This window comes from Microcaecilia unicolor, chromosome 5, assembly GCF_901765095.1.
Source record: "Microcaecilia unicolor chromosome 5, aMicUni1.1, whole genome shotgun sequence".
NCBI lineage: Eukaryota > Metazoa > Chordata > Amphibia > Gymnophiona > Siphonopidae > Microcaecilia > Microcaecilia unicolor.
Genome location: NC_044035.1, coordinates 201,653,609 through 201,677,700, shown reverse-complemented (window position 1 = coordinate 201,677,700; position 24,092 = coordinate 201,653,609). Strand labels below are relative to the sequence as shown.

At 45.1% G+C, this 24,092-nt stretch overlaps 1 protein-coding gene across 1 annotated transcript in view; it reads left to right on the top strand.

Moving 5' to 3' along the window:
• GNAO1 (G protein subunit alpha o1) overlaps positions 1-24,092 on the top strand; it is a 1,102,755-nt gene that overhangs the window by 864,270 nt on the left and 214,393 nt on the right. The window contains exon 5 of the mRNA XM_030203709.1: positions 10,044-10,172. Coding sequence (XP_030059569.1) covers positions 10,044-10,172 — 129 coding nt within the window. The remainder of the gene's footprint in view (positions 1-10,043; positions 10,173-24,092) is intronic.

The following is a 24,092-nucleotide window of genomic DNA, read 5'->3' as shown; positions in this document are numbered from 1 at the left end:
TCTCAGTTGCCCCCCTAAGTTTTTTTTTAACTGTTCTTCTCATTTTATCATAGTCTCCATTTTTAAAGTTAAACACTAACGAATTTTACTTCCTTTGTATAGGTACTTCAAGGTTAATATCAAAACTGATCATATTATGATCACTGTTATTAAGCGGCCCCAGTACCATAACGTCCCTCACCAGATCATGTGCTCCACTAAGGACCATGTCTAGAATTTTTCCTTCTCTCGTCGGCTCCTGCACCAGCTGCTCCATAAAGCTGTCCTTGATTTCATCAAGGAATTGTACCGCTCTAGCATGTCCAGATGTTACATTTACCCAGTCTATATTTGGATAATTGAAGTCACCCATTATTATCACATTGCCCATTTTGTTTGCATCTCTGATTTCTTTTATCATTTCTGCGTCTACCTGCTCATCCTGGCAAGGCGGACGGTACTACACTCCTATCACCGTCCTTTTTTTTTTGTTACATTTGTACCCCGCGCTTTCCCACTCATGGCAGGCTCAATGCGGCTTTCATGGGGCAATGGAGGGTTAAGTGACTTGCCCAGAGTCACAAGGAGCTGCCTGTGCCTGAAGTGGGAATCGAACTCAGTTCCTCAGTTTCCCAGGACCAAAGTCCACCACCCTAACCACTAGGCCACTCCTCCACTCCCTTTTCCCTTTTATACATGGAATTTCAACCCACAATGATTCAAAGGTGTGATTTGTGTCCTGCTGAATTTGTAATCTATCTGAGTCAAGGCTCTCGTTAATATACAATGCTACCCCTCCACCAGTCCGGTCCACCCTATCACTACGATATACTTTGTACCACGGTATGACAGTGTCCCACTGGTTATCCTCCTTCCATCAGGTCTCAGTAATGCCTATTATATCCAATTTTTCATTTAGTGCAATATATTCCAACTTTCCCATCTTATTTCTTAGACTTCTAGCATTTGCATATAGACATTTCAGAGTATGTTTGTTGTTCCTATTTGCATGATGCTTAGTACTTGACACTAATGATTTGCCATCTTTTGTCAGATCTTTGGTTGTATTTAAGGGCACCTGGCCTACCACGGTCTGTTGTGCAACCTCACTATCCAGAAACCCTATCTTCCCTGTTTGTGAGGTATCCTTGCAAGATACCTTATCCCGAACCATGCGCTTTTGAGCGACTGTCAGCCTTCCCCCCATTTCTAGTTTAAAAGCTGCTTTATCTTCTTTATCTTCTTTTTAAATGCCGATGCCAGCAGCCTGGTCCCACCCTGGTTAAGGTGGAGCCCATCCTTTCGGAATAGGCTCCCCCTTCCCCAGAATGTTGCCCAGTTCCTAACAAATCTAAAACCTTCCTCCCTACACCATCGTCTTATCCACGCGTTGAGACTCCGGAGCTCTGCCTGTCTCTTTGGCCCTGCGCGTGGAACAGATAGCATTTCAGAAAATGCTACCCTAGAGGATCTGGATTTGAGCTTTCTACCTAAGAGCCTAAATTTGGCTTCCAGAACCTCTCGCCCACATTTTCCTACCATTTTCCCTGGCACCGACGTCAGACTCACCGGTCTAAACTAGATCCTGCAGTGCTTGATAAATTCTATCTGTTAATGCTGTGGTACAAAGCTTTTAAAACTAAGTGGAAAATACTATGGAGATTAGTTGTTAAAATTTGCTTTTTATATTTATATTTTGCCTAACACTAACCTACAATTCCTCCTCTAAACCTTTAAGTTCCCAAAGCACAAAGCAAAGTACCGTTCACTTACCAGAGAAATGTCCTCTTCTCTCAATTATTCAAAGTCGTCAAATCGCAAGAAGATTGTGAAAAACTACAAGAGGACCTTACGAGACTGGGAGACTGGGTGTCTAAATGGCAGATGACGTTTAATGTGAACAAGTGCAAAGTGATGGATGTGGGAAAGAGGAACCCAAAGTATAACTACGTCATGCAGGGTTCAGCATTGGGAATCATGGACCAAGAAAGGGATCTTGATGATATGTTGAAAACTTCTGCTCCATGTGCTGCTGCGGCTAGGAAAGTAAATAGAATGTTTGGTATCATTAGGAAAGGGATTGAAAACAAAAATAAGGATATTATTCTGCCATTGTATCGCTCCATGGTGTGACCGCATCTCGAGTATTGTGTTGAATTCTGGTTGCCGCACCTCAAAAGAGATAAAATGGAATTGGAAAAGTTGCAGAGAAGGGCGACAAAGATGATACAGTTGATGGGAAGGCTTCCCTATGAGGAAGGGCTGAAGAGGCTGGGGCTTTTCAGCTTGGAGAAAAGGCAGCTGAGGGGAGATATGATTGAGGTCTATAGGATAATGAGTGGAATGGAACAGGTCGATGTGGAGCGTCTGTTTACGCTTTCCAAAAATACTAGGTCAAGGGGGCATGCGATGAAGCTGCAGTGTGGTAAATTTAAAACTAATCGGAGGCCCCTCCGAAGGGACACCACCTTGTAAGTGGTGGAGGGGCTTCCGTGTTTCAATGACTCAGAGGGCTATGCTGAAGGGTTACCCATATCAGACAGGCCTCTGAGGAGAAACCAGACAAAGAGTGTCCCAAATTAGGGAGAGGGGAAAGATGGTGACCTGAAGCTCGTACACTCAACGGCCCAGCTGTCCTCTGAAGTTCAGTTTTTGTTCACTTGAAATTTCCTCTCTGCATTGCAGTTGCCTTAACAGAGGAAGGGGACAATGAGGGGGTCAGCCGCCGATGACCAGCGTTTTGTCCCCTGTGCAGCAAGTGTGGGACCGCTGTGTGACGAGCTGCCCATAGATGACTGGGTTGATGAGTCCTTTGATTAGCGCCGACGAAGGAGCGTCGATGCTCTTGGACCTGGAAACAACTTCATCGCTCAAAAATCATTTAACCACCATGCCCAAAGGAGTGGAGGAGTGAGTCAGGAGTGTACGCTGAAACGGAAGTCGTTTACAGCTGAACCCGTGTCGGCGGTGCTACTCCTAAACCCTTAAGAGTTATCAGCTTGGAGTTTTTGGCTTCCGTGGAGGTTGCATTGAATGTCATCTGGAGGGTGCTCCAGGACCTGACGATGGTAGAGAATGACTTTGCTTCAGATATAGTCTTGTTAATGAGCCACATGGATAATCTAATCAAATCCTTTGAGAATATACAGCAAATGAAGTTCTACTGAAGTAGGAAACGGTTAAGATTTGAAAATGATAAAAGACCAAAAAAATTTGAACTAAATGAATATTGTTACAGATGATTAATATCGAGATTGTTGTTTTCCCAGAGTTCCGGGTATGACTCCTAATGTTTTTTTGCCTCTGAAATGATTCCTCTTAATATATTATTTCAAAAGGAGTGAAGCCTGTGAGACTGGGATTACTTTAATCAGCGGGAATTGGATTGGAGATTCAAGGGTTTGTATTGTTAAACAATTTCTGGTTTTAAAAGGGAAATAAAATCAAATCAAGTGTATTACTTTCACTAATATTGGACAATAAGTATGTTTTCAATGAAATTGATGGACTATGCACCGTTATGGTCTTGAAGAAACCAACTAGATGATCAATGTGGAATAATGATTTAGATAAATAATAACTGGGGATAATCGGGTTAATACCACGTTTTCTTTGTTTGCTGTTGTTTAAATTGATCTACTTGTCTTGTTTCACTCTCCCTATTTATTTTGTGGTCTAAGAAAGAGAAAGATTGTATAAAATCTATTTATCTTGTTGAGATTGTTTTCTTCTAATATTGTTTTAATGTACAGTCATCTCTGTTTTACTGTTTTACAAGTGATCCTTATAAAATGAAAAAATTATAAATAAATGATTAAAAAAAAAAAAAAACTAATCGGAGGAAATTTTTCTTCACTCAATGCGTAGAGAAATTCTGGAATTCACTGCCGGAAAAAGTGGTTAACTCAGCGGACTTCAAAAAAAGGTTGGACGGATTCCTGGAGGAAAAGACCATAGAATGTTATTGAATGGACGAGGGAATAATACACTATTTCTAGGATGGGCGGGTCAAATTGCTTGTTCTTTTGGCCGCTGTCGGTGACAGGGTGCTGGGCTCGATGGACCCTTGGTCTATCCCAGCATGGCGATGCTTATGTACTTATGTGCAAATGGTAATCCAGAGAGAGGTACAAAGTGAGCTATCTTTGAGAAATGGTCCACCACCACCCAGATGGTAGAGAAACCATCAGAGAGAGGGAGGTCCGTGATCCATTGCAATATGTCTCCAAGGCTTCTTCAGCGTAGGGTGTGGATTCAGGAGGCTCCAAGGGCAAGCATGAAATGGTTTCTGTTTGGCACAGACTGAACAGACTGTGACAAATTCCTTCACATCTCTTCTCAAGCTGTGCCACCAATATGAGCAGGGTATCAGTTTGTGGTACCTTGAACCCCAGGGTGTCCTGTGATTTTAGTGTCATGACCCCACTTGAGGACAGCCTCCTGAAGCCGTTTGGGCATGATGGTTTTGCCATCTGGAACTGTTACAGTGGTGGCAGTCAAGATTCTGGACATGCTGGAGGTCTGTTTGCTCCTCGGTGGTCTCCATAGAGCGCGACAGAGAAGACAAAGTTGAAGCGGAAAACGAACGGGGACCATCTGGCTTGTCAGGTTCTTGTGATCCATCTTAATACAATGAATAGATGCTTGACTTCCTTGAGCAAGTGGTGCCACTCCTCCAGAGCTATTTTTTATGGCCAAGAGTTCATAGTTCCTTTTGGCAGGTGAGAATTTCCTAGAAAAGTAGGTGCATGGTAGTAGTTTACCGCTGGCACTGGCCTGGGATATTACATCGCCGGCCTCTGTAAAGGAGGCATCAACCTTGATGTAGAAGCACTTTCCAGGATCTGAATGCTGAAGAATTGGGGCAGTGATAAAGGCCTGCTTCCGGCGGGCAAATGTGGCTATCACATTCATTGGCCAGTCTCAAGGGTTCATGTCCTTCCAAGTAAGGGCCATCAGTGATGCTGCGATAGAAGGGTAGATCTGAATAAATTCTCTGGAGTGCTCATCGCCCATGAGGCTGGGGTCAGTGGAGGATCGCTGAGAGTTTGGCTAGGTCCATGTGTAGCCTCTGTTCTGAGATAATATACCCTAAGAAGGGTAATTCTGTGCATTCAAAAGCATATTTCTCCAACTTGGCCTACAGTTTGTTCTGGTGCAGGCACTGGAGCACCATCTTGACATGCTACCAGTGCTGTTCCAGTGAGTGAGAGAAGATCAAAATGTCATCCAGATAGACAGACAAGAATGCATTTGTACAATAAGTCTTAAAAGGTGTCACTGACAAAAATTCTGGAAGCAGGGGCATTGACCAGTCCAAAGGGTATGGCGAGATATTCCCCTGGGAGGGATCTTCCTATGAAGCAGGTAAATGTGGCAATCATAGTCCTGGTGCGGGTCTCCACTTGTACTTTGGAGAATACATCAGCATATTCTTGGTGGACCCAGGGAATCTTCTCCTTGACCTCCAGCGTGCTCTTGGCTGGAACTATGGAGCCCACACAGCAGTGTAAACAGGGTTGAACCCAGGCCACAAGCTCACCATGGTCCCAGTCAATACGGGGGTTGTGCTTTTGCAACCAAGGAAGGACCAGGATGATGGGATTCACTGCCATCTGGAGAACAAGGAGAGAAGTCGCCTCCTTATGGAGCACCCCGATCTTTTAACAGAGGGGAACTGTTTTAGTTCTTATGGTCTCTTGCATGTTCCCATACACTGAGGACACAGAGATAGGCTGTGGTAATTTCTGAGTGGGGATGTGATAGTGGCAGACCAGGTCCTCATCAATGAAAGCACCTGAGTTGATGAACGCTTCAGTGGAGAACTCTGGGTCCAATTTTATAGTAGCGGGAACCAGCAGCTGTGTGCAGGGAATCCGTCTGGTGGAACCAGCAGGTGTAGTGACTTTCTCACTGCATTACAGGCACAGATTCTGGGTCCGTCTCCACTGCTTTTCTTGGTCTAAGAGGCCTAATCAATCAACCTGCATGGTATCCCCGCTCTCAGCCAAGGTCTTTGGGAAGGAAGGCGAGGCTTTACGAAAGAGTCGGCAGCTTGGCACTCCTTGGCTCACTCAAAATTTCTTCAGAAATGACCCCAAAAATCTGTCAGATTGTTCAAGATTGGGTCATTCCACTCCCATATAGGCGAAGCCCAGGTGAGGGCAGGGCCAGTGAGATAAGGTAGGCCACCTTGGCTCTATCAGAAACAAAGTCTCTTGCCTGCAATTCAAAAATGATTTGATATTGGTTCAGAAATCCCCGGTAGGTCTTTGAGTACCCATCGAACCAAGGAGGTGAAGCGACCCGAATCCCTGTGAAGGTGGAAGCAAGTGCAGGGTCTGGGGCTACAACGGGTGGTGAGGCAGCAACTTGTGGTGCACCCAGGTTCTGGAAGTGGTCCATGCACTGGGTCAGGTCTTGTAGGACCCCAGATAATTGTTGGAACTGGATGGCCAACTGCTGCAATAATTGCAGGGCTGGTGACTCCGTCAAGCTCATGGCCTTCGCAAACTGTTAGGAACCAGAGAGTGAGACCTTGTACTGCTGGTGAGACCCCGAGTCTAGGACCCAGAGGTCTAGATTGGCAGCAGACAGGTCATTGGAGAAACAGTAGAGCTGAAGGTAGCAGCAGATATCAAAATTGGGTCATGGACGGATTTACTGGATTGGAGCAGGAGCAACAGGGACAGCAACAGGGACACAGATGGACAACTGCACTGGAGCAGGAACAACAGGAACAGCAAATGGGACCCAGACAGACTTGGCTGGACTGAAGTAAGAATAACAGGCACACGGTAAGGCAGCAGAACATTGTGAAGGTGAAGAGTTGCAGTACTGGGTGGCTTAAATAGTCGCTGAGCTTACATCATTAGGAGGCACCTGGCACAGTACTTTAGCGTGAAAGTGCATGTGAGACGCACATGTTCACCTAATGCATGCTACCACAGAGGTGGTTAAATTTGCTGATCATACAAAACTATTCAAGGTTGTTAAAACACAAGTGGATTGTAAAATATTGCAGGAAGACCTTAGGAAATTTGAAGAATGGGCATCCAGATGGCAGAAGAAATAATGTGGATGAATGCAAGGTGATGCACATTGGAAAGAATAATCTGAATCATAGTTACCTGCTGCTAGGGTCCACCTTAGGGGTCAGCACTCAAAAAAAGATCTGGGTGTCGTGGTAGATAATATGCTGAAATCTTCTGCTCAGTGTACGGCGACAGCCAAAAAAGCAAACATGATGCTAGGAATTATTAGAAAAGAGATGGTGAGTAAGACCGAAAATACTATAATGCTTTTGTATTGCTCCATGGTGGGACCGCACCTTGAGTACTGAATTCAGTTCTGGTCACCGATTCTCAAAAAAGAATAGCAGAATTAGAAAAGGTTCAGAGAAGAGCAACCAAAATGATAAAGAGGATGGAACTCCTTTCATATGAAGAAAGGCTAAAGAGGTTAGGGCTCTTCAACTTGGAAAAGAGATGGATGAGGGGAGATATGTTTAAGGTCTACAAAATCCTGAATGGTGTAGAATGGGTAGAAGTAAATCGATTTTTTTACTCATTCCAAAAGTAGAAAGACTAGAGGACACTCGAGGAAGTTACATGGAAATACTTTTAAAACAAATAGGAGGAAATATTTTTTCAGTCAATGAATAGTTAAGCTCTGGAACTCTTTGCCAGAGGATGTAGTAACAACGGTTAGAGTATCTGGGTTTAAAAAGGATTTGGACAACTTCCTGGAGGAAAAGTCCATAGTCTGCTATTGAGACAGACATGAGGAAGCAACTGCTTGTCCCGGGATTGCTAGCATGGAATGTTGCTGCTAATTGGGTTTCTGCCAGGTACTTGTGACCTGGCTTGGCCACTGTTTGGAAAACAGGATACTGGGCTAGGTGGTCTGACCCAGTATGGCTACTCTTATGTTCTTATGGGGCTCATTTTCAAAGCACTAAGACTTACAAAGTTCCATACTTTATTTATTTTTTGTCTATTAGATTGTAAGCTCTTTGAGCAGGGACTGTCTTTCTTCTATGTTTGTGCAGCACTGCGTATGCCTTGTAGCGCTATAGAAATGCTAAATAGTAGTAGTAGTAGTAGTAGTAGTAGTACTTTGAAAATATGCCTCTATGTTATCAGCTGGCTTGTATTTTTAGAAAGAGTAAACAAGTGATTCATGTCCACTCCACTCAGTATTTTACAGACCTCTATCTATTTCTCCTCAGACATCTCTTCTCCAAGCTGAAGAGCCCTAGTCTCTTCAGCCTTTCCTTATATGGAAGTCATCCCATCCCCTTTATCATTTTCATCACCCTTCTCTGTACCTTTTCTAATTCCACTATTTCTCTTTTGAGATGTGGTGACCAGAATTACACACAGTATTCGAGATGCAGTTGCACCATCGAGTGATACAAAGGCATTATAATCTCATTTTTGTTTTGTATTCCTTCTCTAATAATTCCTAAAATTCTATTTGCTTTCTTAGCCGCTGATGCACACTGAGTAGAGGGTTTCAAAGTATAATCAATGATGACACTTTGTTCAGTAGAAAATGTTAAATGGAAATATTAGAAACTAACTTCAGCCCACATAACTAGAGGAACCATCAGGAAAAAAGTAGTGGTGTACAGTTGGGTACAGTAGAGTTTTGGTGGGTTTTGGAGGGCTCACACTTTCCACCACAAGTGTACCACTTAGTGGGTCCCCTTCTCTATGGTGCACTGACCACTCCAGGGACCTGCTTGCTTCTGTAATAGGACTGGTCATAACAGCTGGCTGGTATATAGGGAAGGGAAATGGAAATGGAACTTGATATACCCACCTCTTTAACATTGCTTTTGACTCGTAACCACTTGTAACCACTCGCCTCCACCTACCCTCCTCTCTTCCTTCCCGTTCACATTAATTGATTTGATTACTTTATTTATTTTTTGTCTATTAGATTGTAAGCTCTTTGAGCAGGGACTGTCTTTCTTCTATGTTTGTGCAGCGCTGCGTATGCCTTGTAGCGCTATAGAAATGCTAAATAGTAGTAATATACCGCCTTCTGAGGTTTTTGCAACTACATTCAAAGCGGTTTACAAATATTCAGTACTTATTTTGTTTCTTTCACAGCTTTAGGGGGTGGGGTTGTGCCTTAATCCCTCCAGTGGTCATCTCGTCATTTAGGGCACCTTTTTGTGACTTAGACATGATTGAAAGAGGTCTAGGCCAAAACCGCTAACTTTTATCCCTGGATGTTTTTGCTTTGTTCCATTATGGCAGAAAAACATCCAAGTTTTGGGAACACCCAAACACACCCAAAAACACCAAATGCCACTTTTTGAGACATTTTTCTCTTTTGAAAATGAGCCCTATAGTGTTTTGGGGGAAAATACATGCATGCTTTTGAAACTAAAAAGTATTCATGTAAGTTTAAACTCTTCTCAGCCCAGTGGCATTCTGTGGTTCACTGCCACCCGGGGCGGATCACTGCTGCGCGCACCCCTTCCCCCCTCCCCATTCCCCACCTGTCTACCAGCTCTGTCCACCCAGCGCCTCGCGCGACTCTGCGCTGATGTAAAAGAAGAAAATCGCCTAGTCGGCCCTTCCCTCACTGTGTCCCGCCCTCTGATGTAACATCCTATTTCTTCGAGGGCGGGACAGAGTGAGGGAAGGGCCGACGAGGCGATTTTCTTCTCTTACAGCAGTGCAGATGTGAGACGCCACACCAAACAGCGGCCGGGTGGATGGAGCTGGTAGGGATTCGCTAGCAGAGCTCCCCCCACCCGTTGACACCCAGGGCGGACTGCCCCCACCGCCCCGCCCTTGCTACGCCACTGTCTCAGCCTTTCCCAGGAACACCTCTGATTACCACATAACAGAACTGCTTTATTTGGGAATCACTTTTAAATCACTTTCCCTATGACATTTTCTGCTAAAATCTTATACAACAGAGAAATTCCAAACTAGAAGTGGCTAAAGAAGAAATTTTCAGGTTGTTTCATTCTATTTACAGTTTTTCAAAGGTTCAAAAATGAATTTTAAAATATCTAATAGACACTTTTTTTTTTCTTTCAGCTACCTAGACAGCTTAGATCGAATTGGAGCAGCTGACTACCAGCCAACAGAACAAGATATCCTCCGAACTAGAGTCAAAACAACTGGCATTGTAGAAACCCATTTTACATTCAAAAACCTCCACTTCAGGTTAGTCAAAAGAAAACTTAACCAATTTTCAGAAGGCTTAGAAGTCTAACTTTGGAACTTAGGATCCTAAACAGACCCATTTGACTAGGACTGAGTTTCTAAACTTAGGCTTCTGGTTTTGCTAGGCTGCTACTTGTAGGATCTTGAAAATTGGAAAGTTGGGAGCCGATTTAGGGTGCAATGAGGGTAGGTTAGGAGCTTAGCACAGACTTTCAGCAATAGGCGCCTAAATTAGGATACCAAATATAGGGCCCTGTTTACTAAGGTGTTCTAGCGTTTTTAGCCCACGCTAAAAATTAGCGCACTCTAATGCTAGAGACACCCGTAGGAATATATGGGTGTCTCTAGCATTAGCGCATGTTAAAAATGCTAGTGTGCCTACAGCACAGCTTAGTAAACAGGGCCCATAGGCTACATAAAATTCTCTCTAAGTGCTATGGCACTATCTAGATAGCACTGGCGTGGAACAAGGGCATTTTGTCTAACTATACATATAGGGGATAATTTTATAAGGAGCTGCCAAATTTTGGCACCATGAATGTGCATAAATGCCAGCATTTCAGTCATTTACGCACATAAGTGGCTACTTAGATGTGTAAATAACCTCATAAAATACTGACTAGTGTGAAAGTATCGCATAGGTTTCATCACACATACTTTCAATGTGGGCATGCATAGGGGCAGAAATTAGGTGGAGAATGAGCAGAATTGACATTTATATATGTAAATTATAAAATTGTTAATTTAGGCACCCTGGAGCTTCTGAGTGATAGTACCTACATGCACACAAGTTCTTTCACGCTTAACACTGGTATTTTATAAAGCCAAGTAGGCACATATTTAATTTTATAAAATAGGTGCGTGAAAATCCACATTTATAAAATTACCCTCATAGTTGCAATTTTCAACCATTATTTGTACAGTTAAATGTTTTTTTTTTAATTTAGGACAGGAAAAAGACTGTCCTAAATTAAAATACCTGTCCCAATATGCTTTTTGACAAGGTCCATTGACCATTTTAATAGCCACCATCTCAACTGACTCCATCCAGTTTATATCCTTTTGAAGGAACTGAGATCTCCAGGCTGGGATATACCCAATTGCAGTGGTATATTAGAAAAGGATCCGCTGACATAGAGCCTTTTCTATAATACCTGCAGGAAAGCATGTGAATTTGCCAGCACATACAATAGAAGAAGCCATTTTACAAGTATATATGTTGAAAAACTGAATGGTACAAACCCAGCAGCTTCCACATGGAGATGTTGACATTTATCATGTATAAAGTCCTAACTGAAACAAACACTTTTGTAAAACTTATATTTACCTTTGAGCTGGTATAAAGCCCAACGTGAAGATTTTTCACCATTAAATATGCATTCTCTTTGGAAAATGGAGAAAACATATGTAGATTTTAGTCCTGCCTGACCTATGTGACATGCACCCTAGTGTCCCTACCCCACCCACTTTGCTGCATCCACAATAAGGGAAGTCAATTGATGGGGTGTGATTTTTGCTCCCTTATCACCCTTGTGCCCTATGCAGTTGCACTGCTTGTACAGCCCTTGGGATGGCCCTGCTGCTTCAGCTACACACAAATCATACCCCCTTCTGCATGGTGTGGATCAGCTTTCTGAAACTGATATTTACTTGATTCAATATACATGTGTAAAACAGTGCTGTTTACACATGGATATGTTTCTAAAATAATGACCACACTTTCGCTGCTAGGAAAGTACTTTTATAACAGGGCAAGTAAGTTCCTACTTCGGCCCTGTTTTATAAATCTACTACTACTACTGCTACTATAAATCATTTCTATAGCGCTACCAGACATACGCAGCGCTTCACAATTGAACATGAAGAAAGACAGTCCCTGCTCAAAAGAGCTTACAATCTAAATCAGGACAGACAGACAGGACCAATAAAGACAAGGGTAGGACAGACAGAAGGACATATAGGGAAATGGACTATTGAAGATAAGGATAAGGGTAGGACAGATAGAAGGACACATAGGGAAGGGGACTATTGGGCTATAAAACACATGGAGGGGCATAATCGACCAGAAACGCCTATCTCCATGGGCGTTAATCTCCGAGAACGGGTCCGTGAAGGGGCGGAGTGAACCGTATTTTTTAAAAAAAATAGACGCCCATGCTTTATTCGCCAAGGTGTGAGCTGGGCGTTTTTGCTTTTCACCGATAATGGAAAATGAAATCGCCCAGCTCAAAAACGAATAAATGCAAGGCATTTGTTCGTGGGAGGGGCCAGGATTCATAGTGCACTGGTCCCCCTCACATGCCAGGACACCAACCGGGCACCCTAGGGGGCACTTTTACAAAAACAAAAAAAAAGGTAAAAGAGCTCCCAGGTGCATAGCACCCTTCCCTTGGGTGTTGAGCCCCCCAAATCCCCCTCAAAACCCACTGCCCACAAGTCTACACCAGTACTATAGCCCTAAGCGGTGAAGGGGGGCACCTACATGTGGGTACAGGGGGTTTGGGGGGGTTGGACGACTAGTAGCATTAAGCAGCACAGTTGTAACAGGTAGGGGGGGATGGGCCTGGGTCCACCTGCCTGACGTCCACTGCACCCCCTAACAACTGTTCCAGGGACCTGCATACTGCTGCTTGGGAGGAGGGTATGACATTTGAGGGTGAAAGTAAAAAGTTGTGAAACATCATTTGTTGTGGTGGGAGGGGGTTAGTGACCACTGGGGGAGTCAGGGGAGGTCATCCCCGACTCCCTCTGGGGGTCATCTGGTCATTTAGGGCACTTTTTGGGGCCTTATTCGTCAAAAAACAGGGTCCAGGAAAAGTGCCCTAAATTCTAGCTACAAACGCATCCATTATCGGCGAAGGGCGCCCATCTCTGTTCGGGTGATAACCACGCCCCAGTTCCGCCTTCACCACGCCTCCGACACTCCCCCGTCAACTTTGTCCGCATCCGCGACGGAGTGCAGTTGAAAGCGTCCAAAGTTCGGCTTTCGATTATGCCGCTTTATTTGTTTTTGTGAGAAGAACGCCCATCTCCCGATTTAGGTCGGAACTTGGGCGTTATTCTCGTTCGATTATAAGCTGGATAAGGTGCCTAGCTCTTTATAAAATACTAGCATAAGTGGTAGAAATTGCACCTACCTTGAAGTTACAGACAGTTACACATCCTCTCAAGCTGGTGTAAATGTCCACACCTAGATTATTCAAGCACATGTATAGATTAACATACTTTGAGGGGCATAATCGAACGCGAACGCCCATCTCCATGGGGCACCTATATCGTGGGCGCCTATTTCCGTGAACGGGACAACCCATATTTTCTAAAAAAGATGGGCGCTCATCTTTTTTCTGATAATACGGGTTGTGCAGGGCAAATGCCTAGGAGTTGGCCGTTTTTCAGCTGGGCGATATCGGTTTTCAGCGATAATGGAAACCGAAGGCGTCCAGCTCAAAAACGAACAAATCCAAGGCATTGGGTCGTGGGAGGGGCCAGGATTCGTAGTGCACTGGTCCCCCTCACATGCCAGGACACCAACTGGGCAACCTAGGGGGCACTTTTACAAATTAACAAAAAACAGTAAAAGAGCTCCCAGGTGCATAACACCCTTTCCTTGTGTGCTGAGCCCCCCAAATCCCCCCAAAACCCACTGCCCACAAGTCTACACCATTACCATAGCCCTAAGGGGTGAAAGGGGGCACCTACATGTGGGTACAGTAGGTTTTGGGGGTTTTTGGAGGGCTCAGCATTAACCAGCACAAGTGTAACAGGTAGGAGGGGGATGGGCCTGGGTCCGCCTGGGTATGACAATTGAGGCTGGCATACAGGCTGGGAAATAAGTTGTTAAAGTTCTTTTTTTTTGGTGGGAGGGGGTTAGTGACCACTGGGGGAGTCAGGGGAGGTCATCCCCGATTCCCTCCGGTGGTCCTCTGGTCACTTAGGGCACTTTTTTGGGACTTCTTTGTGAAAAAAAGGGTCCAAAAAAAGTGACCTAAATTCTCACTAAAAATGGCTATTTTTTTTTCCATTATCGGTGAAAGCCGCCCATTTCTGTTCGGCCGATAGCCATGCCCCAGTCCCACCTTCACCATGCCTCCGACACACCCCCGTCAACTTTGGCCATTTCCACGACGGAGTGCAATTGAAGACGCCCAAAATTGGCTTTCAATTATACCGATTTGGCCGCCTACGGGAGAAAGACGCCCATCTCCCGATTTGGGTTGAAATATGGGCGTCTTTCTCTTTCGAAAATAAGCTGGTTTATAATATACACATCTATTTGTGAACCCTGCCTACGCTTTACCCAGATGTAAACCCGGTACACCCCTGTACATACATTCATATCATGGTGTGTATTTTATGCGTTAGAAGTTCTGAGAGAAGAGGACATTTCTCTGGTAAGTGAACGCTACTTTGCTTTGTGCTTTGGAAACTTAAAGATTGGGGTTTGAAGGAGGAATTATAGGTTAGTGTTAGGCAAAATAAAAATATAAAAAGCAAATTTTAACAACAAATCTCCATAGTCTTTTCCACTTAGTTTTAAAAGTTTTGTACCACAGCATTAACAGATAGAATCTAACAGGCACTGCAGGATCTAGTTTAGTCTTCCCACCCACCCCTAGGACAACTCTTCAATTATAGTCAGTTATTGTAATTAGGGTAACAAGCAAGGAGTGCTCTTACAGAGTTTTAAATACATTTCATTACCATCTAAGAAGGAAACACTAAATAAATCATACAATATACTATCCAGAGAAAGACGCCCATATTTCAACCCAAATCGGGAGATGGGCGTCTTTCTCCCGTGGGCGCCCAAATCGGTATAATCGAAAGCCGATTTTGGGCGTCTTCAACTGCAATCTGTCACGGAAACGGCCAAGGTTGACAGGAGCGTGTCGGAGGCGTGGTGAAGGCGGGACTGGGGCGTGTTTATCGGCCAAGGAGAGATGGGCGTCCTTGGCCGATAATCGAAAAAAGAAAGGTGTTTTTAGCGCGAATTTGGGTCACGAACAAGTCCCAAAAAAGTGCCCTAAATGACTACATGAGGGAATCGGGGATGACCACCCCTGACTCCCCCAGTGGTCACTAACCCCCTCCCACCCAAAAAAACAACTTTAAAAACTTTTTTTTGCCAGCCTGTATGCCAGCCTCAAATGTCATACCCAGCTCCATCACAGCAGTATGCAGGTCCCTGGAGCAGTTGTTAGTGGGTGCAGTGGACTTCAGACAGGTGGACCCAGGTCTATCCCCCCCCCCCCCCCCGCCCCATCTGTCACACTTGTGGTGGTAAATGGGAGCGCTCCAAACCGCCCCCAAAACCCACTGTACCCACATCTAGGTGCCCCCCTTCAGCCATAAGTGCTATGGTAATGGTGTAGAGTTGTGGGCAGTGGGTTTTGGGGGATTTGGGGAGCTCAGCACCCAAGAGAAGGGAGCTATGGACTTCAAAGGTAGTTAACTTTTTTTTTAACTTGTTACAAGTGCCCCCTAGGGTGCCCGGTTGGTGTCCTGGCATGTGAGGGGGACCAGTGCACTACGAATCCTGGCCCCTCCCATGACCCAATGCCTTGGATTTGTTCGTTTTTGAGCTGGGCGCCTTCGGTTTCAATTATCGCTGAAAAACGAAACCGCCCAGCTGAAATCCGCACAAATCCGATGCATTTGGCTGGCACAAACCGTATTATCGGAAAAAAGATGGACGTCCATTTTTTTCAAAAATACAGTTTGTCCCGCCCCTTCATGTAACCGTTCTCGGAGATAGACGCCCATGGAGATGGGCGTTCACGTTCGATTATGCTCCTCCACATAAACTAAAAGACACTTTTATATTAGGCTAATATGCTTAATACTGTAGCAAATTTTAAATTATTGAAAAGCTCAAAAACACTATGATGGAGTCAGCAGTCCAGCAGCGAGAGGGGTGCTATCCTGTCTTTTGCATTGAGTGTCACATGTATGATTATCTCCCAGTTGGTGAGATGTCATATGTTTGTGCCCGATGCAAAGAGCTCCTAGCTCTTAGAGAATGTGTCCGTTCTCTTGAGGCTAGAGTAGCAGACTTGGTGGAGCTGAGGGAGACAGAGAGGTACATAGAGGAGACCTACAGGGATGTTGTAGAAAAGTCCCACCTCCAGTCTAGTAGCCCTTGTGCTACCTTGGAGGAGGGAGGTCTCCTAGAAGAAGAGCATCACCCTGGTGAAGTAGGAAGTACTCCTGTAGCCAGGACCTGCCCACCAGGGGATGTACTATACTCTCGCATCAAGGATATGTCTCCAAGTGCTGCCCGGGAGGGAAAGGTTAGGACAGCCGTTGTAGTTGTTGATTCGATCATTAGGCATATAGTTAGCTGGGTGGCTGGTGGACGTGAGGATCGCCTGGTGACTTGCCTGCCTGGTGCAAAGGTGGCGGACCTCACGTGTCACCTAGATAGGATTTTAGATAGTGCTGGGGAGGAGCCGGCTGTCTTGTTACATGTGGGTACCAATGACATAGGAAAATGTGAGAGAGAGGTTCTGGAAGCCAAATTTAGGCTCTTAGGTAGAAAGCTCAAATCCAGATTCTATAGGGTAGCATTTTCTGAAATGCTACCTGTTCCACGTGCAGGGCCAAAGAGACAGGTAGAGCTCGGAGTCTCAATGCGTGGATGAGACGATGGTGCAGGGAGGAGGGTTTTAGATTTGTTAGGAACTGGGCAGCATTCTGGGGAAGGGGGAGCCTATTCCGAAAGGATGGGCTCCACCTTAACCAGGGTGGGACCAGGCTGCTGGCATCGGCATTTAAAAAGGAGATAGAGCAGCTTTTAAACTAGAAATGGGGGGACGGCCGACAGTCGCTCAAAAGCGCATGGTTCGGGATAAGGTATCTTGCAAGGATACCTCACAAACAGGGAAGATAGGGTTTCTGGATAGTGAGGTTGCACAACAGACCATGGTAGGCCAGGTGCCCTTAAATACAACTAAAGATCAGACAAAAGATGGCAAATCATTAGTGTCAAGTACTAAGCATCATGCAAATAGGAACAACAAACATACTGCAAATAGGAACAACAAACATGCTAGGAGTCTAAGAAATAAGATGGGAGAGTTGGAATATATTGCACTAAATGAAAAATTGGATATAATAGGCATTACCGAGACCTGGTGGAAGGAGGATAACCAGTGGGACACTGTCATACCGGGGTACAAAGTATATCATAGTGATAGGGTGGACCGGACTGGTGGAGGGGTAGCATTGTATATTAACGAGCGCCTTGACTCAGATAGATTACAAATTCAGCAGGACACAAATCACACCTTTGAATCATTGTGGGTTGAAATTCCATGTATAAAAGGGAAAAGGACGGTGATAGGAGTGTACTACTGTCCACCTCGCTAAGATGACCAGGTAGACGCAGAAATGATAAAAGAAATCAGAGACGCAAACAAAATGGGCAATGTGATAATAATGGGTGACTTCAATTATCCCAATATAGATTGGGTAAATGTAACATCGGGACACGCTAGAGAGGTACAATTCCTTGATGAAATCAAGGACAGCTTTATGGAGCAGCTGGTGCAGGAGCCAACGAGAGAAGGAAAAATTCTAGACTTGGTCCTTAGTGGAGCGCATGATGTGGTGAGGGACGTTATGGTACTGGGGCCGCTTGATAACAGTGATCATAATATGATCAGTTTTGATATCAGCCTTGAAGTACCTATACACAGGAAGTCAAATACGTTAGCGTTTAACTTTAAAAAAGGAGACAATGATAAAATGAGAAGAACGGTTAAAAAAAAACTTAGGGGGGCAACTGAAAGGGTAAAAACTGTACAACAGGCATGGACGCTGTTCAAAAATACCATCCTGGAGGCCCAGGCCAAACATATTCCGCGAATTAGAAAAGAAAGACGGAAGTCCAAAAGACAGCCGGCATGCTTGAAAAGTGAAGTGAAGGAAGCTATTAGGGCTAAAAGAAACACCTTCAAAAATGGAAGAAGGAACCGTCTGAAAATAACAAGAAGCAGCATAAGGAGTGTCAAAGCAAATGCAAGGCGCAAATAAAGAAGGCCAAGAGGGATTACAAAAAAAAGATAGGAATAGAGGCTATATTAAAAGCAGGAAGCTGGCAAAAGAATCAGTTGGGCCGCTGGATGACCAAGGGGTAAAGACGTAGAGGAGAGATTGAATGAATTCTTTGCTTCGGTCTTCACCGAGGAAGATTTGGGTGGGATACCGGTGTCGGAAATGGTATTTCAAGTGGTCGAGTCGGAGAAACTTACTGACTTCACGGTAAACCTGGAGGACGTAATGGGGCAGCTCAGCAAACTGAAGAGTAGCAAATCTCCTGGTCCGGATGGTATTCATCCTAGAGTACTGATAGAAGTGAAAAATGAGCTTGCGGAGCTACTGTTAGTGATATGCAATTTATCCTTAAAATCGAGCGTGGTTCCGGAAGATTGGAGGGTGGCCAATGTAACGCCGATTTTTAAAAAAGGTTCCAGAGGAGATCCGGGAAATTATAGACCAGTGAGTCTGACGTCGGTGCCGGGGAAAATGGTAGAGGCTATTATCAAAAACAAAATTACAGAGTACATCCAAGGACATGGATTACTGAGACCAAGTCAGCACGGCTTTTGTGTGGGGAAATCTTGCTTAACCAATTTACTTCAGTTCTTTGAAGGAGTAAACAAATATGTGGACAAAGGGAAGCCGGTTGATATTATGTATCTGGATTTTCAAAAGGCGTTTGACAAGGTACCTCATGAAAGGCTACAGAGGGAATTGGAGGGTCATGGGATAGGAGGAAATGTCCTATTGTGGATTAAAAGTGGTTGAAGGATAGGAAACAGAGAGTGGGGTTAAATGGGCAGTATTCACAACGGAGAAGGGTAGTCAGTGGGGTTCTGGGGGGTCTGTGCTAGGACCGCTGCTTTTTAATCAAACATATAAATGGCGAGTGACCGTACTCACTTGCAAATGCGCAGTAGAGACTTCCATCTCTGTCCCGCCCCTGCATCAATACGTGATGACGGGGGCGGGACAGAGAGGGAAACTGCGTGACGCGGCCGACATCGCTACCGCTCCCCCCGAGGTTGCCGCCACCCCCCCTCCACCCGGCCCGAGCACTCTCTTCGGTATTGAACTTACATCGGCGAAACGCAGCACGCAGAACAGCAGAGCTCCCGTCGCCCTTTCTTCCCTGCCTGTGTCCCGCCCTCACCGACGTTACGTCACACGAGGGCAGGACACAGGCAGAGAAGGAAGGCCGACGGGAGCTCTGCTGATCTGCGTGCTGCCTGCGTTTCGCCGATGTAAGTTCAATACTGAAGAGAGGGCTCGGGCCGGGTGCAGGGGTGGCGGCAACTCCGGGGGGGGGGGGGAGGGACTGGTAGCGGTGACCTCGGGGGGGGAGGGGCAGCGGCGAGGGGAGGGGGCCTTGCCAAAACCCCGTACTAGCCCGTTTTAACGGGCTAAATGGCTAGTATATTTATAAATGATTTAGAGATGGGAGTAACTAGCGAGGTAATTAAATTTGCTGATGACACAAAGTTATTCAAAGTTGTTAACTCGCGACAGGATTGTGAAAAATTACAGAAGGACCTTATGAGACTGAGAGACTGGGCGGCTAAATGGCAGATGATGTTTAATGTGAGCAAGTGCAAGGTGATGCATGTGGGGAAAAAAGAGCCCGAATTATAACTACGTCATGCAAGGTTCCATGTTAGGAGTTACAGACCAAGACAGGGATCTGGGTGTCGTCATCGATAATACACTGAAACCTTCTGCTCAGTGTGCTGCTGCAGCTAGGAAAGCGAATAGAATGTTGAGTATTATTAGGAAAGGTATGGAAAACAGGTGTGAGGATGTTATAATGCCATTGTATCGCTCCATGGTGCGACCGCACCTTGAGTATTGTGTTCAATTCTGGTCGCCGCATCTCAAGAAAGATATAGTAGAATTGGAAAAGCTGCAGCGAAGGGCGACTAAAATGATAGCGGGGATGGGACGACTTCCCTATGAAGAAAGACTAAGGAGGCTAGGGCTTTTCAGCTTGGAGAAGAAACAGCTGAGGGGAGACGTGATAGAGGTATATAATATAATGAGTGAAATGGAACAGGTGGATGTGAAGCGTCTGTTCACGCTTTCCAAAAATACTAGGACTAGGGGGCATGCGATGAAACTATAGCGTAGTAGGGCTGGAATCAAGATGGCATCAGAAACGGATGTGTGCTCCCAAAGCTCCTGAGACCCATCGTTAAACTAGTGAGGGAAGTTCTTTCTCCAACCTTAGGATGGGGAAAAGAAAGGGGAAGACGGTGGTTCCTACCTCCGCGGTTCCACCGACGACGCCAATCTCTCGACAAGCAACTTTGGAGAGCTTCGGAATTGGGATCCATGGCGAACAGATGACTGCTTTGACGGGCTCGACCTCTTTGGGTACGAACCGCAGCATTGAAGGAGCGATGCTGAGCCCTCCTTCTTACACCGCTCCTCCACAGCCCGGACGTGAAAGGTTGCCCGAGGGACCACGGCAGTTGGAAGCGGTATTTGCAACGCCGTTGGGAGGAGGACCTTCGAGTACTTCAACCCCGGGGAAGGAAACAACAGTGCAGGAGCAATTGCAGGTCGATGCCCCTGTCGCCCGAGGTTCCACTACCGGGAGTAATGGAGGACTACAGAGACCAGCAGTGGTGACTACGAACTCATTATGGGATGCAATTCAAGGGGTCAATAACACTTTACTCCAGATGAATACCTCTATTAATGGTGAAATTAAGGAGTTAAAACAAACTAGTGAAAATCTGTCTAATAATTTTCAGGAACAAAAAGAAAAAGTTTTAAAGATGGAAGTTGAGGTTGGAAAACTTCAAAATCTAACGGTCTCTTTAATTAAAGAAAAAGGAATATAGGAAAAGAAATTAGAAAATTTGGAAAATAATGCTCGAAGGAATAACTTAAGGTTAATAAACTTTCCAAAATCACCTTTAGTCGCAGCAATAGATATGCTGAAAAGATATTTTACCCAAATACTGGGAATCCCAATGGAGGGTTACCCCCCCCCCCCCCCCTATAACGAGAACCCAGTATATTTCAGGTGTTTCTAAACCTCCAACGGAGCAGCCGCCGACTACTCCAGATTTAAATTTGACATAATTTCTAGAGAACTCTCTGGAAATTATCACAGAGAGAACAACACTTATTGTGACTTTTGCGCTGGAAATGGACAGAAATAATATTCTGAGACTATATTTTCGCCATTTAAATGATGTCTTCTTGGGTCAAAAGATACAAATTTTTCCTGATTTGGCAAGCAGTACGCAAAAGAGGAGAAAAGAATTTCTGATTTATAAAACTAGAGTTCTTAAACTGGGTGCTACTTTTTTGCTAAAATTTCCTTGCAAATGTTATATTACTTTTGAATCGGTTAACTATTATATTCTTTACTCCCTCGAAGCTGTTAGAATTTATTGATTCCAAGGAGAGTGTTAATTCACCTGGAGACTTGCCTCCCTAGTTAGAAATGCTGTTTAGTTGGCTACAGATATCTGTTATGACCCTTCTGTTTAAATAGCTTTGTTTATTACTATTAATTCCTTGTATAAATATTTCCTAGTATCTTCATTCAACTTATTGAGGTCAAAATTTGAATCAGTATTTTCTATAAGTAATGATATAAATGTATATTCCTTTATTTTATTTTTCTGATATTGCCAATCTTTATATCGTTTGATGTAAATGAAAAACTTATAAATAAAGAGTTTAAAAAAAAGAAACTATAGCGTAGTAAATTTAAAACAAATCGGAGAAACGTTTTCTTCACCCAACGCATAATTAAACTCTGAAATTCATTGCCGGAGAACGTGGTGAAGGCGGTTAGCTTAGCAGAGTTTAAAAAGGGGTTAGATGGTTTCCTAAAGGAGAAGTCCATAAACCACTACTAAATTAACTTGGGAAAAATCCACAGTTCCAGGAATAACATGTATAGAAAGTTTGTACGTTTGGGAAGCTTGCCAGGTGCCCTTGGCCTGGATTGGCCGCTGTCGTGGATGTCAGCAATCGTTGTATAGGGTTGGTCCCGGGTCCAGTTCACAGAGGCAGTGGGTTCCAACAGAATACACAATCCACACGAGTTTGGGTATATAAAGTATATTATATTTGCAGATATGTATAGGTTTACAGCATTTAGTACAGGTAACTGGTACAGGCTGTCTCTGGGAGGGAGAAAGAAAGGATAGGGTGTTTGTTCAGAGGAAGAGAGAAACCTTGGAATAGGGCTGTCTGAGAATGGGAGGAGCAGAGCCAGGTGCTCTGGTGGCTAAAGATGGAGGTGTGCAGAGAAAGAAAAAGAAGAAACAAAGGCAGCCCAGCAGAGTCCTGTGCACTGCCCTGGACACAGAGAAGTGCCCGGGACAGAGGGAAGGGAGGAGAGCATCAGGGTTGCCAGGTGGAAAATTTTTTTCTAGCCCAATCCAGCCCAAAAACCAGCCCAAAACCCGCCCAAACACAAACCCCGCCCCTGACACCCCCACCCCCGCGTCATCACCCCGCCCCCGCCGTCACCGGCCACGCCCCCGCCGTCACCGGCCCCGCCCTCCCACGTCACCGGCCCCGCCTCCTACGTCATCGGCCCCGCCTCCCACGTCATCGGCCCGCCCAAAACGTCACTAACCCCGCCCAAAAAACGTCACTAACCCCGCCCCCCCCCGCGGCCGAAAAAGGCAAAAAGCCGCCCAAAAAACCGCCCAGAAACCCAAAAAGCTGCCCAAAAAACCGCAACCCGCCGCGGGCAAAAATTTCCCGCGGCGGGTCGCGGAAAACCGCCCAATTGGGCGGTAAAACCGCCCACCTGGCAACACTGGAGAGCATGTGCTCTGTTTTTATACCTCCAGAACAAAGAGATCATAAAACTTATCTTCTTTCCCAACCAACTCCAGTGTACTTTTCTTTGAAGTCAGGAGAGATGAGCAATTTCACTGGTTGTCCTTTTTGAAGTTACAAGCTATGGGAGCCTCTATGTCTGGCCTCCTTTGTTCTCAAAGAGAGCTCTGATCAAAAGGTATGTTAATCAGGAGCAATTGAGAAACAAAAGGGCTATTTAGGCCATTTGGTCCATTTCATCCTCTGATTCCTGAAGGGGAGGGGGGAAGTTCTCAGAGGTCAGAAGCTGGTTTAATATTATGTCAAGCTGGTTTCATATTAATATAAGTATGTCCAGCCATAATTTTGACTTCCAGCAATCCTGACAGTGGACAGGATGCTGGGCTCGATGGACCCTTGGTCTTTTCCTAGTGTGGCATTACTTATGTACTATATATGTACAGACTTTTGCAGTGAGTGTCACATTTGTGATTATCTCCCAGTTGGTGAGCGGTTATATGTGTGTGCCTATTCTGTTGAGGCTAGAGTAGTGGAGGAGCTCAAGGAGACAAAGAGGTACACAGAGGAGACCTACAGGATGTTGTAGAGAAGTCCTACCTCCAGTCTGGCAGTCCCTGTGCTGCCTTGGAGGAGGGAAGTCTCCTAGAAGAGGGAAAGATTGGGGAGAGAGAGAAAGAGGGAAAACAACAGAGGGAAAGATTGGGGAGGGAGAGAAAGAGGGAAAACAACAGAGGGAAAGATTGGGGAGAGAGAGAAAGAGGGAAAACAACAGAGGGAAAGATTGGGGAGGGAGAGAAAGAGGGAAAACAACAGATGGAAAGATTGGGGAGGGAGAGAAAGAGGGAAAACAACAGAGGGAAAGATTGGGGAGGGAGAGAAAGAGGGAAAACAACAGAGGGAAAGATTGGGGAGGGAGAGAAAGAGGGAAAACAACAGAGGGAAAGATTGGGGAGAGAGAGAAAGAGGGAAAACAACAGAGGGAAAGATTGGGGAGAGAGGGAAAGAGGGAAACCAACAGAGGGAAAGATTGGGGAGAGAGAGAAAGAGGGAAAACAACAGAGGGAAGGA